Genomic DNA, 16,191 nt, shown 5'->3' with positions numbered 1-16,191 from the left:
TTAAGAGTCAGAAGGAGGAGGATCGCTTGAGCCCAGAATTAGAGACCAGCGAGGGCAACACAGTGAGACTCTGACTCTATTAAAAATTAAAAAATTAGCCAGGTTTGGTGGTGTGTGCCTGTAGCTCCACCTACTTGAGAGACTGAGGTAGGAAGATTATGTGAGCCCGGGAGTTCAAGTTTGCAGTGAACTATGATCATGCCACTGCACTCCAGCCTGGCAACAGAATGAAACCTTGTCTCAAAAAACAAACAAACAAAAAACTGGAAACAACACAAATGCCCAGTAATAGGGAAGTAGGTATATAAATCATGATATACCTACAGAGTCATTCAAAATGTTGTTAAAATGGCATAAAAACAGACGCATATATAAAATGTGGAACAGAACAGGGAACCAAGAAATAAGTCCACATATTTACAGCCAACTGATTTTTGACCACGGTAATGAGAACATACACTGGGAAAGGGCAACCTCTTCAATAAATGCTGCTGGGAAAACTGGATGTCCACATGCAAACACGTGAAACTAGACCCCTAGCTCTTGTCATTTACAAACATCAACTCAAAATGGATTAAAGACGTAAATGTAAGACCCTAAACTATAAAACTACTGGAAGAAAACACAAGAAAAACACTCCAGAATATTTTTACGGCTAAGACTTCAAAAGCATAGGAGACAAAAACAAAAATAGACAAATGTGACTATATTAAACTAAAAAGCTGCACAACACAAACAACAGAGTGAAGAGACAACGTATTGAAGGGGAGAAAATATTCATAAACTATTCATCTGACAAGAGACTACTAACAACTCAATAGCAAAACCAAATAATTCCTTTAAAAAGTGGGCAAAGGACCCAAATAAAACTTTTTGAAAAGAAGACATACAAATGACCAATAGATACATCAAAAAATGCTCAACATCTCTAATATCAGAAAAATGCTTATCAAAACCACAATGAGGTATCATCTCACCCTAGTCAGATTGGCTATTATTAAAAAGATGAAATATAACAGATGCTGGTGAGGAAGCAGAGAAAAGGGATCTTTCATATACTATTGGTGAGAATGTAAATTACTACACCTATTATGGAAAACAGTATGGAGATTTCTGAAAATCTAAAAACAGAACTACCATATAATCTAGCAATCCTCATTACTGGATATTTATCTAAAGGAAAGGAAATCAATGTATCAAAGGGATACCTGCACTCTCAGTTTACTGTGGCACTATTCACAATAGCAAAGATAACATGGAATCAACCTGAGAGTCCATCAACAGATGAAGTAACAAAATGTGGTAAGAAGAACACAATGGAATACTACTCAGCCATGAAAACCAATGATATTCTATCATTTGCAGCCATATGAATGGAACTAGAAGTCATTACGGTAGGTGAAATAAGCGAGGCACATAAAGACAAATGTTCTCAGTCATACATGGGAACTAGAATAATTAATGTCATGGAGGTAGAGAATAAAATGATAGTTACGGGAGGTGGGGAAGGGTGTGATGGGCCAAGGAGGGAAAAGATGTTGGTTAAGTCGGTACAAACAGATAGGGTAAGAACTAATGTTTGATAGCAGAGTAGGGTGACTATAGGTAACAACAATGTATTTTTATATTTCAAAATAGCTAGAAGAGAGGACTGGAAATGTTCCCAACTCACAGAAATGATAAAAGCAGAAGGTGATTAATATTCAAAATACCCTGATTTGATTATTACACATCCTATGCATATAACAAAATGTTATGTGTGCCCCACAAATATGTATAAATATTAGGCATCAATTTTTAAAATGCTGTTGTTGAAGAAGATTCACTGGCATGGGAAAATGTTCATGATATATTAAACAGAAAAAATACAGTAAAAACAGTTCTGCAACAGATCCCTTTAAAAAACCGTATATATAAAAACACAGCACAAAGTCTTAAAGTACATACAAAAACTATTAACCAAAGGGCTCTCGGGTCAATGGAATTAGGAATTAATTTTCTTTCCTTACTGTGTTTAATATTTTCTATGCTGAACATTTATAATTTCTATAAACAGAAAAGTCTCAATATTTGTAAGTTTATGCTTTGGGAAGGACCTTGTGGATCAACTAGTGTGTATTCCAACTTTCTCATTAAATAGATGAGCAAAATGATTTAACTAAGTTGGTTCCTGTGATTTCTAACTTAAGCGCAATGGTGATAAAGATGAATGAATTATTCGTTTTGATCAACATAATAAGAGGAATGAAATTTATTATGGAATTCAAATATTAGCTCTATTCCATTACTCTTGAGTTTAAGTCTGCTAAATGTGGCTAAATTTTTCCTCTATAGGTGTAATTTTCTGATTACAAATATTTGCTAGTGGCAGTGGCTTTGCAACTGGTATACTGGAAAGAGCCACAAACTATTCATTCATATTATATCCTCTGACTCAATAATTATTCTTCTGAGAATTTAAAGAAAAAATAAATACTACAGGCACAGAGATGTTTACAGTGGAGTTATTAATGATGAAAAATAGAATAGATTAAAAAGTAAACATCTAACAATAAGAATGATTAAAACAATCTGGTGTTTCAATTTAATTGGATATTATTTAGTTAAATGGAAAGTTTTTATAAAACAAGGGTGGGAGAACATAATTACAAGTATGTAAAGGAGATTTTAAAAAGTTCAATAAGGTAGTTGAGAATTATGGTGAAAATATTTTTTTAAACTTGAATGTATTAACATTGTATAAAAACGAATCAACATTTAAAAGAGTTAATAGCCAGGTATGGTGTCTCCTATAATCAGTGCTTTGGGAGGTCAGTGTGGAGGATTGCTTGAGGACAGGAGTTTGAGACCAGCCTAGGCAACATAGTGAGAACTCGTCTCTACAAAAAAATTTAAATAATTAGCTGGATGTGGTAGTGCACACCTGTAGTCCCAGGTACTTGGAAGGCCAAGGCAGGAGAATTGCTTGAGCCCAGGAACTGGAGACTGCAGTGAACTGCACTCCAGCCTGAGAGAAACAGTGAGACCCCGTGTCAAAAAAAAAAAAAGTAATTTCTGGGGGAAAAAAAGGAGTTTTACCTATGTCCTAAATTTGCAGGCTTTGTCCCTAAGGTCTTGTCAGACTTTAGCATGACTCAGGATTCCCTGGAGGGCCTGTTAGAACACAGAGTTGGTGGGAGGGGACAGAGGAGGGTAAGGGGTGGTCCCAAGAATTTACATTTCTAACAAGTTCCCAGGTGATGCTGGCACTGTTGATTTGCAGAACATTGAGAACCACTACTCTAAGATGCTTAATTATCCATTTAGAAGGCAGGGCATGAAGTCCCAGATTTGGAGTATGATTCTGCCATTGTGCCAAAGCTTTCCAATGCTTACTTTTTATTTATTTTTTTTGAGACAGGGTCTTACTCTGTCACCCAGGCTGGAGTGCAGTGGTCACAGCTCACTGCAGCTTCAACCTCCCTGGGCTCAGGTGATCCTCCCACCTAAGCCTCCCAAATAGCTGGGACTACAGGCACGTACCACCATGCCTGGCTAATTTTTGTATTTTTTGTAGATATGGGGTCTCACCATGTTGCCCAGGCTAATCTAGAACTCCTGAATTCAAGCGATCCACTTACCTTGGCCTCCCAAAGTGCTGGGATTACAGGCACGAGCCACTGTGCCTGGCCTTATTTAAAAAAAATAGGTAATTATGTAATGTGCCAGGCACCATTTTGAGGGCTCTGTAACATGAGGGATTTTTATCATCATAACTGCCTCTATGGGATGGAATCTGCAGGCAGCACTGAACAATCTGAGACTAGACCATAGGACCCCATCTGTGTGAGTTCTTGGCTTTGAAGGGAGAAAAAAAGAAACAAAGCTACCGGGCTGCTGTGTGTGATGCTGTTTTTCCACCAAGTAATCTTTTACTCATAGGCCAGATGGCCACTGGTTTTGCTCAAGGTCAAAGTGATTGATTGCTCTCACAGTCCCCTGCAAATCACCTGGTAAGCATGGTCAGTGTGCACGAGGTAGAGGGTGGTGGGAGCTGAGCGGCTCAAGGGCGTCATCAGCTTAGTCTCCGTTTTGGCACAAGGAGTTTCTGTTCGGCTTGAGTCTGGGATGGGGAAAGTAGGAGGCGAAGCCAGGGACTGGGAAGGTGAGACTGGGGCCAGGCTGCTCAGCCCGTCTGCCACTGAGTCTGTGTTGAGCTTGATCTCAGTGTAGTAAAAGTCCTCTTCTCCATCACTGTAGTCAGAATCCCCAACACGCCTAATGCAAAAGAGAGTAACACAATCATACTAAGCCAGTCTGAGTGTTTTCTTGTCTTGAAATCTTGCACATACTTTCCCCCTCTGTCTGGAATTCTTTTCTTCCCTCTTGTCTGCCTTGCAAACTCTTACATATCCTGCAGCACTCAGTTCCCAATGTCTACTTCCAGGGAACCCTTCCTTGATGTCTTAAAGCAATTAATTCATTAATTCATTCACTCATTCAATTATTCATCAATGATTTACTGAAAATCTATGTACAGGCACCGTTCCAGGGTCTCCTGATAACAATATATGTATTTTATATTAAATATAATGAAAATATAGACTCTGCCCTGATAGAACTTATAGTGGGAACTTACAGGCAGACAAGAAACCCATAAATAAAGAGATATTTAATAAGTGGGAGCTAAATAATGTATATCCATGGACAGAGAAAGTGAAATAATAGACATTAGAGACTTCGAAAGGGGGAGAGTGGGAGGGAGGCAGAGATGAGAAATGACCTACGGGGTACCACGTTGACTATTTGGGTGCTGGTTAGACTAGAAGCCCAGACTTCAACCCTGTGGTGCAACACAGCCAGGTAACAAAACCGCACTTGTACCCTTCAATCTATGAAAATAAAAAGAGATGAAAAAATTTTAAAAAAATTGAAAAAAGAAATAGATATTTAATATATCAGGTGTTACCAAGTCCTAGAAAGAAAAACTCAGCAGCATAACAGTTGTTAAGCAGGATCAGTGATGGTGGGTGCTATTTTAAATAGAGTGGCCAGAGGAAGCCTCTCTGAGGAGGTGCTGTCTGAGCAGAGACCTGCCTGGTTGAAGTTGGGGAGAGACCATGGTGGAACCTGTGGGGAGGACACACCAGGGAGGAGTGACACAGAGCCCTCAGATGGGCAGGCCTGGCACAGAGGCCAGAGGCTAGAGCTCGGGACACCAGAGAGTGACAGGCAGAGGCAAGGACATCCAGGGCCTGTGGCCCATGGCGATGGCTTTGGCTTGCATTCGAATGTGGTGGAAGCCACTGGGGGTTTTCAGAACTGGGTACCTGTCTGCATTTTTTTAAACCTCTTTGTTGCCTCACTGTGACTGATTCTTTAGGGTTGTGTTTTGTTCATCCTATGTCACTCCACACATATCGGTGTATTTGGCAGAGGGTAGGGTAGGTACCTAGTAAATATTGCCTGAATGAATGAGTGAATGAGTGAATGAATGGAGCTGAGGTGGCTGCAGCACATTGATAAAGAGAATGGATTTTGGAGTCAGACTTCTTAGGTTCAAACCCTGACTCCTACACATTCTAGTTGTGTGTGTGATTTTGGCAGCCTACATGTAGCCCCTGTTCCTCAGTTTCCCCACTTATAAAATGGGGATAATTAATTATAGTACTTGATTATTGTGACAATTAAGCTAATAAATACAGGGTGCTTAGAAGAGGAACTGACACAATATAAACACTATGTAAAGTGCTTATTAAACAAAAATAAAACTGTGTTAGAAGGTCTTAATTTTTACCATCACCAGGGAAAGTAGCTTCTTAGGTGTTCTCACAGTTCCTCTCCCTGAAACATAGAACATTGTACTTTTCCACAGAAAGTTTTGGAGTAAAATAAAATAATTCTCCATAATGTCAGAAAATGTGTATTCGATGATTCCTGAGTTTGTAGAGAAGTTGTGCTTTTCTTCTCTTGAAACCTGGTTTTCCGGGATGGCTGGGCAGAGGGAACGGGTGTCCCCTCACTGCAGCAGCAGATCACTGACTCAGAACATACCTTTTCCCCACTAATGAGCTCTGCAGAGAACCTAACATAAAAATCTACACCTCACCTCTTCCCAGGTCTGTTTGTTCAAATCAGTGGCTTGTCCTAGACCAGCCCCATTTCCCCTGAGCTCCCAGGCTGAGGTGACTGGGGAGGTGTCTTTTCATCGTTATCAGGTCTGTCTGGGCTTGGCCTTGTGACCAGCATACCATTAAAGACCCCAGAGAGTGGGAAGAAGAACGAGTGTCTGTTCTATTCCTGTCCCCACTTCCTTTCCAGTTAAAGGCAGGCTGAGTTGCTGCTGGCTGCCAAGTGCTCCTAATAGACACACAGGCCTGGGGCACATTGTGTGTCCCACGTGGGGATAAATCAGGACCAGCCTCTGGTGTACAAGAATGGAGTGAGACTGAAGAGAAAAGTGTGTGCTTTTTATACAGGCATGGTGTGCACTGCAGATACATCAGAGGCGAGGGCCTATTTTCTTCCGGCTTAGGCATGTTTCCCTCCTCATTTCCTCACCAGCCAATACTCATTAAAAATGTCCCATCATCCTATAGCCACGTCATTGAGCTCATGGATTAAGGCAAAGGTGTGTTCTCTCCCCTACTGCATGACAAAGCACAGGCTCCAGGCTTCATAAACATAGATTGGCATTGGAGTCCTGCTAACACAGGCCCATTCCTGTGTGGTGCCTGGCAGGCTGTCAACCATAATTCACCAGGGAAATTCTAAAACCACATTAGGAAAAAGGGAATCCTAGGAAAGCAAATAAAGTGGTTGCATTTTGGAATCCACCCACTGTGAGGGCACCCCAGAAGCTCACAGGACTAATGTGATACCACTTACAGGGTCTATAAATACAGATATACAGCATGTGCTTCTGATGGGGCTGAATAGGACTCCATTTTCTGGGCAGACAGACTTTAAAACAAATACCTTACCTCCTGCCTATAGCTTTGAGAAGTTCTTTCTAAACCTTTAAAAAACTGAGCTGCTTACATTGTGAATTGTCTTGACAGTAAGATTTCAGGGGAGACACTGCAGGATTTCCTTCCCTGAAGCCTTGAGGACCAGAGGGAGGGTGTTTTGCCCTCAGGTATTTCGATTGGTATTTCTTAGACATAAGGTAGACTCTGGCCAGAGAAGCTCTACCGGGCCATCTCCCCAGTGCCTGGTGACCTATGGGTAATATGCTTTGGAAGGCTCTGGTGTGTCCCCATACATCAGCCTGGATGAGTAGAGCTGGATCCCTGTTTCTCTCCGTGGTCACTGTGGAGCCACCCTCGTAGATTGGCAACATCACCCTAGAAGTTATTTTTACCTTCTGCCTATACCACTTGTTGGGCATGATGCATATTCTTTTTTTTGTTTGTTTTCTGAGATGGAGCCTCGTTTCTGTTGCCCAGGCTGGAGTGCAATGGTGCGATCTCTGCTCGCTGCAACCTCCGCCTCCCAGGTTCAAATGATTCTCTAGCCTCAGCCTCCCAAGTAGCTGGGACTACAGGCATACGCCACCTCACCCAGCTAATTTTATATTTTTTAGTAGAGATGGGGTTTCTCTATGTTGGTCAGGTTGATCTTGAACTCCCGACCTCAGATGATCCGCCTGCCTCGGCCTCCCAAAGTGCTGAGATTGCGGGCATAAGCCACCGCGCCCGGCCTGCATGATGCATTTTCTAAATGTATTCCTTGCTGGGTAAAGTGACCGTTGCACTTATTTCTCTGCATTTATCTTGTGGAGAGTACTCATCTGTGTCCAAGCACATGGGAGCCTGGCGGCGCATTTGTGTTTGCCTTATGAACACTGGTTGTGACTTACAGCCTCTCAAGGTCCCTTCTAAATCACAGATCCCTGGACAAGATAGACTTAGGGAAAAAGCACAAGACTGATGGAATACCACTGCCCCCTGGGGTGACCTGTAACTGCTATGGCTCCTAAACCTTCATTTTATTTTTCCTTTAGAAGGTGGTTATATAATATGAGGAAAAGTATAGATTTTACAAAGGACTTATTTGAGCAATAGAAAGCGACTGAGCCAGATAGTCAGGCATCATAAGAATAGGAATAGTAGCATCGATTGGTGTGATGATTCTTGAATCCTTTTTAGGCTATATATGCCTAAAGACATGAATACTCTCCACTGGAAAACAAATGATTCCACAGGTAATTCTAGTGGGTTCAAGGACCCCTTGAAGTCCAATCACAGATTCTAGGTTACCCTAGTGTTTTGTACTTTACAATTCTCTCTCACATACATTTTATCTTTGGTGCTCACACTTGAAGAGCTGACATTATTATATATTTCCATACGGAACTGGGGCTCAGGGTAGCAGCTTGCCTAAAGTGACTCAGTAAGTGAACCAATTGGGCTCTAGGCTGTTAAATCCTTGTTCTTTCCATTGTGCCATGCTGGCTTAGATCATCTGGAGTGGCTATCTCTCTAGAGATTAGGAAGACAAAGCCAGCCCAGTGTCTAGAACCTTTAAGGCACCGTGTGGTGTGCAATTTCTGAGTGTGGGTAACCCTAGACTGAGCAGATAGAGGCCACATCCCTGAAGAGAGGGCTGCCTTACCCCAGATGGATGGTCCGGATGTGTTTCTGGATACCTGCAGCAGTGCTCAGCACCTTCCCACAGTTTTTCCAGAGGCATTTGAACATCACCTTCATAGAATTCTGTAAAGGGGAGAGACAGTGATAGTAAAATGGAAACTATTTTCTAAAACATTTTCTGTCATCCCAACACGTATTTTTTCCCTCATTAGAAAAGTAATAGCATCTCCAGCTTCTTGACTATAACTCAACACACTGTTGTAGGTACCCCCAGGTTTGTGAGTATCTTGGTGACCTCAGTTATTTCCTCATATCCTTCATGAGAAATGAGCTCTGCTGGAATATTTCAGATCATGTTCACGAAGGTAGTCACAGGGCCATTTCGGCTGTCAAAAACAGTGGATAACATTCACTGAGCACTTACTATGTGCCAGGTGCAGCCTTAAGTGTTTCTCTCTTTTAATCCTAAAAGACAGATACTAATATTAATCTCCATTTTACAGATGCATAAAAAGCTCCAGTAGTAAGCATCTGGTCAATGAACCAGCTACTGGCAAAGTTGAAATACGAATCCAGGGACTCTGGCTCCAGAAAGCATCCTCTCACCAGTACACAATTCTGCCTTCTTCAACAAGGGTCTCAGTATTTTCTTTTCCTTTTTTTTGAGATGGGGTCCCATTCTGTCACTCAGGCTGAAGTGCAGTGGCGCAATTGTGGCTCACTGTAGCCTCTGTCTCTCCTGGGCTCAAGCGATCCTCCCACCTCAGCCTCCCAAGTAGTTGGGACAACAGGTACATGCCACCATGCCCAGCTAATTTTTTGTATTTTTGGTAAAGACAGAGTTTTGCCATGTTGCTCAGGCTGGGGCAGTATTTTCCAAAACAGTTCAGTACCATGATTGAGAGCACTGACTTTGGGCTTATTTCGCAAGTTCGCACAGTGCTCTTACTTATAAAATAGGAATAATAATAGTACCTGTCTCACAGCATTATTATGAGGATTAAACGACATTATGGAAGTGAATCGGTTAACAGAATGCTGACAGGAATAATCATTCAACCAATAGCAGCTATTGCTGGGTTATGATTATGCTTCTGAGAGTAAATTTTATAGAAAGTGAGTTTTCTCCAGGGAGGTCCCTTGTCATTGGGATGCCACCTCTTTGCTGACTGTTCTTTTGGGTATGGTGACAGCCACTTCCATGTGTTCACCAAGCCCCATTTCCTTTTCCTGCTGGGTACACAGCTAGACCTTGTTTCCCTCCCTTGCAGTCAAGTGGCATCACGTCACTGAATTAGGGCTGATGGAGAAGTGAATCACATTCCTTCTAAGCCTTTCCCATAAACTGCTTCCCAGTGTCACCCCAGCCTGCTCTGATGATTAGATGCAAAGGGCACAAAGGTTAATTAGGGGACAGCAAAACCACTAGATCAGAGTTCTTAATTTTTTGTTTGCCATGAACCCTTTTGGCAGTCTGGTGAAACCTATGAATCTTTCTCAGAATAGTGTTTTTTAATGTTTAAAGTAAAATACATAAAATTATAAAGACAGCTAGAAAAAAACATTAAATATTTTTTAACCCCATTAAAAAGTGGTCAAAGGACATGAAGAGACGCTTCTCAAAGAAGACATACAAGTGGCTAAAAAAACAAAAAAGGAAAAAATGCTCAATATCACTAATCATCAGAGAAATGCAAATCAAAACCACAATGAGATACCACCTCACACCAGTCAGAATGGCTATTATCAAAAAGTAAAAAATAATGGATGCAGGAAATGAGATATATCCTGTTGATGGGAGTGTAAATTAGTTCAGCTATTGTGGAAGACAGTTTGGAGGTTTCTCAAAGAACTAAACATAGAACTACCATTTGACCCAGCAATCCCATTACTGGGTATATACCCAAAAGAAAATAAATCATTCTACCAAAAAGACCCATGCACTTGCATGCTCATCGCAGCACTATTCACAGTAGCAAAGACATGGAATTGACCTAGGTGTCAGTGGAATGAACAGATAAAATGTGGTACACCTACATCATGGAGTACTGCATAGCCAAGAAAAAGAATGAAATTATGTCCCTTGCAGCAAAATGGATGCAGCTGGAGGCCATTATCCTAGGTGAATTAATATGGAAACAGAAAAGGAAATACTATGTGTTCTCTTTTAAGTGGGAGTTAAACAATGGGTACACATGGACATAAAGATGGAAATAACAGACATTAGGGACTGCTAGAGGAGGGAAGTAGGGAGGGGGTAAGTGTTGAAAAACGACCTATTGGGTATTATGTTCACTACCTGGGTAATAGGCTCAGTTGTATCCCAAACCCCAGCATCACCGAATATACCCGTGTAACAAACCTGCACATGTACCCCCTGAATCTAAAGTCGAATTTAAAAAGTGTTTTGCAACATGGCAATATATGCACTCTCTAATTAATGCAGTAAATAATAAGACCTTGAAGTGGGCCTAATAACTACCATAATTTTAAAGTAGTGTTATTAATAAATGATATTTCATGATATTTACTAAAATTGTAATGTGATATGAAATATCCATGATTTTGATTGGTATTAAAGTCACAGGTGGTGCTAACATTATCATGGCTTGATGCCTTAAATCATAATTACAGGAAATGTTAAATTACGGTTAAAAGGTTGGTGAAAATAAAGATACACATTTTCCCCCATGCAGGTTCACCGACCTTGGATTCTGTGAACCCCTTTGGGGACCTGTGGATTCCAGGTTAAGAACCCCTGCACTAGAAGGAAGAAGCCTGGATCCCCAGAGGCCTGTTTGGAGCAAAGACATCCACCCCCTTCAGAACCCCCATTGACCTGACTGGACTGTGACATGAGAATAAACAAACCTTTATTGTGTTAAGCTACTGACATGTGAGAAAAATGAGTTGTTCCAACAGTAAGCCCACCCCGACAACACACACAGCAGTGGTGACATCTTCTCTGAACTGATGGAACTGATGTAGCTTGATTTATGTGTTTGCTAGAAGATCTGCCATCAAGTACTTGTGGTTCACACCATCATACTCTTGGTTCTATGAAACAATCATTCACACATTTAGAAGACAACTCATCTCTATTACTGATGGGATCAGTATCCAGATGATTTATCTGGACACCCCATGCTGAAGATTTTCTACTGGTTTCTGAATTGAACATGGCACTTGGGAGCTTCCAGAATTGAAGAGTGTCCATGTGTTGGTGAATGGTTACCTTAAGCATGGCAAGCAGAGGACAAAGTATGGCAGCACATTGCTGCAGTCTGCTAGAGCAGATTACTAACCACGGAAGGAGCCCGCTGTTCACATGGGCTTTGTGAGCCTGGTGGCCCACTGTGCCCCAGAGTTTCTACCTGGGTGGCCAGCATTCACATCACAGCAACCTAGCTGTTTCTTCTGCAGCTCCTGGGCACACACACCCAGCTCTGTGATGTTCTCCCTGCAGTGTGCATTGCTAGGCATAGGACCCAGAGCTACACTGAGCTAGGACTGAAGCTCATTGAGGGGTGTGAAGAAGCGGAGGAGCAAATGAATCATTAGGAGACTTTAAGTACATAATCCTCATGAATCTGTGTTTATTCCAAGGAGACAGTTCACAAACTTCAGCTTCCCTGACCTCCCTGGACCAGTGATCTAAACATATGGAAGTATAAGATGCATCAAAGGGGGCGGTTTAAATCCTACCTCCAAACCTGCTAGGTTCACAAGAAGGAATTCTGTAGAATTCAAAATATTGTTTGACTCAAAGCATATAACTTAACAGTATTGTCTTAGTCCATTTTGTGTTGCCATAAAAGAACACCTGATGCTGGTTATAAAGAAAAGAGGGTGATTTAGCTCATGGTTCTGCAGGCTGCATATGAAGCATGGCACCAGCACCTGCTCAGGTTCTGGTGGGAGTTTTTGTGTTGAGTTAGATAACGGTGGAAGTCAAATGTGACGCAGGGGCAACAACCCACTCTCCTGGGAACTAATCCATTCTCTCAAAATCCAATCCAGTCTCAGGAGAGTGAGAACTCTCACCATTGTGAGAATGGCACCACGCCATTCAAGAGGGATCTGCTCCCATGACCCAAATACCTCCCACGAGGCTCCACCTCCCAACACCCCTACCAGGGATCAAATTCCAACATGAAATTTTGGTGGAGGTAAATGAACCATATCAAACTATGGCAAATATTAATGAACAACTGCTCACATTCTGAATGCTTTCTGTCCATTTTCAAATGATGAAGCTATATTGGAGGAAATATCTTCCACTTAAGAGAACCAGTGACTCAAGCAAAAATACAGGTACCCGATAGTCCAAGTATCTGTCTGGAAATGAAGTCATGATAGATGAAAACGCTTTTTGATTCATTCCTAACTTTTTGCTGATGATGGCATTCTTTCATTTGTTAAACTAAATATCTAGTTAGCAAGGAATATTCTAGGTGCTGGAGATAGAGAACAAAAAAAGAAACAAGGCTTCTTTCAAAGTGAAATTCTAGTAGGGGAGAGACACAAATTATAACACATGATGACCATTTCAGATATAGCATGAGGCCTGCAGAAAGTGACTTTTGAGCCAGAACCTGAAGGTTGGATAAGGAGTCAGCCAACTAACATTTGGAGTTTCCCAGGCATAGTGAATGTAGTTAAATGCAGAGGCCTGAAGATAAGAAAGAGCTTGGCTGTTGGAGGCCAGAAAGAATGACAGTGTGTTTAGAGTGAAATGTGGGAGGGAGTGATTTGAGATAAGGTGGAGAAGCAGGGCCAGATCACGTGGGACTCTGCAGATAAAGGTAAGGAATTTGGATTTTCTTCTAAAATAAAAGAGAAGTTACTGAAGGAAGAGAGTGACACTACATGACTTAAATTTTTTTTTTTTTGAAAAAATATTACTTTTTTGGGAAAAAAAAAAAATGAAGTCACCAGCATGGAGTCACTGCATGAAGTCACTGCACGTGAGAGGAAATGGTGGCTTAGAGGGTTTAGGCAGAGAGGATGGAGAAAAACAGACACATTCAAGATATTCTGGAGACAGATCCAACACTACTTGCTATTGGGTTGAATATGAGGAATGATAAAAGGGATGGTGTTAAAGATGGCTTCCATGTTTTAGGTTTGAATGACTGGGTGAGTTGTGGTTCTGTTTTGGATATGCTAATTTTGAGATAACTATATGTATCAAAAGGAGATTGCAAGCAGGACACTGGATTTGTGAGCCTGGAGCAGGGAAAGTCACGGATAGAGATACATTTGGGGTCAGGAGATAAAGAAGCAGTTAAAGCTTGGGTGTGAATGCTAGGGGAAAATGCAGTTAGAGATGATCAGGGTGCATTGTGGCATCCAACATTTTATATTGGAGATTGAGAAGGAGCAGCCGGAGAGGGGAGTGGTCAGGAGATCATGATATTAAAAGCACAAAGAGAAGAAAGTGTCTCAGGAAGGAAGATGTGACCAACTGTGTTGAACAAGGACTGGGAAGTGTTCTTTGGATTTGGCATATGGAGGATGCTGGTGGCCCAGATAGCAGTAAGTCTCATAGAGTGGTATGGATGGAAGGTCAGAATGGCATGGACTGGAGAGTAAGTGGGATTTAGGAAAACCGAGTAATTGCCAAGGTTTTCTAGAAATTTTGCTGATCTATGAGCAGTCAGTCAAGGGAGGGTTTGTAAAGATGAATTATACTAAGGTAACTTTCTATGCTGATAGGAATGACCGCAAAGATAGGGAAACTGATGGTGCAGTAGAGAAGCAGGTGTTACCTACAGGTTGAGGTTCTTCTGAAGGTCGGGAGAGCTGCGCCAATACCCACAGAACAGGGAGAGGGGCTGCCTTGGACGAGACAGAGTGGCTCTCTGCTGGAAAAAGGGAGACCGGATGGTGCCTGCCCAGATGCAGTTAATTTGCTAATTTGGTGGAGAAGGGGAAAAAAAGGCATTCCTCTTTGAATGTTTCAAATTTTTCAGTGAGGTAAGAACTGCAGTCAGAACTGAGGACAAAGTGGGAAGGCCGTGTATGAAGTTTGAGGATACTTGAGAAGGATAAAATAGTTGTCTTACAGCAGCAGTCCCCAGTGTTTTTGGCACCAGGGACCAGTTTCATGGAAGGCAATTTTTCCATGGACTGTGACACGGGATAGGAGAGGATGGTTTCAGGATGAAACTGCTCCATCAGGCATTAGTTAAGATTGTCGTAAGGAGCGTTCAACCTGGTTCACAATAGGGTTCATGCTCCTGTGAGAATCTCATGTGGCTGCTGACCTGACAGGAGGCGGAGCTTGGGAGGTAAAGCTGGCTCGCCTCCTGCTGTTTGGCCAGGTTCCTAACAGGCTGTGTGCAGACTGATAGTGGTCCCAGGCCTGGGAGCTGGGGACCCCTGCCTTAGAGACTGGGAAAGGAACAGGCAAGCATATGATACTATTTCCATATTCCTGATATTCATGATGGGAAACAAGATTTCAGAAAGTTACAAGACTTATCCGGTGTCATCTGATGGCTCTTAACCAATGAGTCAGTCAGATGTAGGCTTTCATAATGAGTATAATAGTATCGTACGACATATAAAGCCAAATTCCTCCTACATCATGGGACTTTTTTAAGGCCTCAAATTGCTGATTGTTTTAGGATATGATAATCACAGTAGTATTTTTGTGCCATAAGTACTATTTATAAGATTACTGTTCTTTGTCCTTGCAATAATATGTCAAGCATTTGTTTTTTTTTAAATTGACAACTAGTTAGGTCCTGATTATAGAAAAGTAAGTATCATTGGTTTAATTCCTTTCCATGGTTTTCATCTGTTACTTCAAGTAGATGATACATTTTGGAGGCATCAAATCCCCAAAATGCAAGGAAGCTAACCATTATCCTCCGTTAATTAGGGTAACTACCAACAGCAATTGTTTATCTCCTCCACACATAAACAAACACCTTCCTTGAACCCCGGCTAAGGGCTCCAAAGAAATCTGCTGCCCAAAGAAAATTAGGTAATGATATTAAGAAACATGATAAACTTTATCTCCTCTTTCCTGTTTTTCTTTTGCTGGGTTTTCAAGAGGCACTTTGGGGATCCCAGTGCCTCACAGTGTCTGGCTCAATAAATATTTGTTATGTTCAATCGCAGAGAGATTGTGTTTTGGGACCCTCAGAGATGAGCCACATTTGAGATATCTTAATTTATTTAAATAGCACTTTGTAAAATTTACTTAGTGAATCATCTGCGTTCAAAGAATGTTTGTCAAAAAGATTTGTTCTGTAGAATTTAATGTTTCTCAGCATGATTAACACTTGCTTATCTTACCTGGCTGTAAATTAACTTCTCAGGGGATGTCCATGGTGATGCCCTGTGTTGCGAGGACTGAATTATAAGATGGGTTTTCTCTTCACTTTATGTCGTACATTTCTCTTCTGATCTTGCGTGCCCTACACTAGTAGGTATCTAAAGAAAGTCTGAGTTCACTAGAAAACAAATGGAAAATGTGCTGCTGGAAAAACTACTAATTTATAATGACTCGCGTCATTAGCAAAAGTGATTAGAAAGCAATGTTGCATTTTAGAGATATAGAAAATTCCTGTGGATTTGCAAGGCAGTTAAAAATGTGGACTTAAAC

The 16,191-nt window shown here is 41.4% G+C and overlaps 1 protein-coding gene across 3 annotated transcripts in view; it reads right to left on the bottom strand.

The window, feature by feature from the left end:
* ZNF704 (zinc finger protein 704) overlaps positions 1-16,191 on the bottom strand; it is a 57,855-nt gene that overhangs the window by 24,861 nt on the left and 16,803 nt on the right. For all 3 annotated transcript variants that reach the window (XR_004260505.1, XR_004260506.1, XM_032250527.1), the window contains exons 3-4: positions 8,596-8,696; positions 3,990-4,257 (exon numbers count right to left, since the gene is read on the bottom strand). Coding sequence is in view for 1 of the 3 variants with exons in the window: in XM_032250527.1 (XP_032106418.1) it covers positions 3,990-4,257; positions 8,596-8,696 (369 nt within the window). In the remaining 2 variants the exon portion in view is untranslated. The remainder of the gene's footprint in view (positions 1-3,989; positions 4,258-8,595; positions 8,697-16,191) is intronic.

The sequence above is a fragment of the Sapajus apella genome, unplaced genomic scaffold (genome assembly GCF_009761245.1).
Source record: "Sapajus apella isolate SASKATOON/1434 unplaced genomic scaffold, GSC_monkey_1.0 scaffold3, whole genome shotgun sequence".
In the NCBI taxonomy this organism is placed as follows: Eukaryota; Metazoa; Chordata; class Mammalia; order Primates; family Cebidae; genus Sapajus; species Sapajus apella.
Note: the sequence above shows the minus strand (reverse complement) of the source record. Positions and strands in the feature narration are given on the sequence as shown.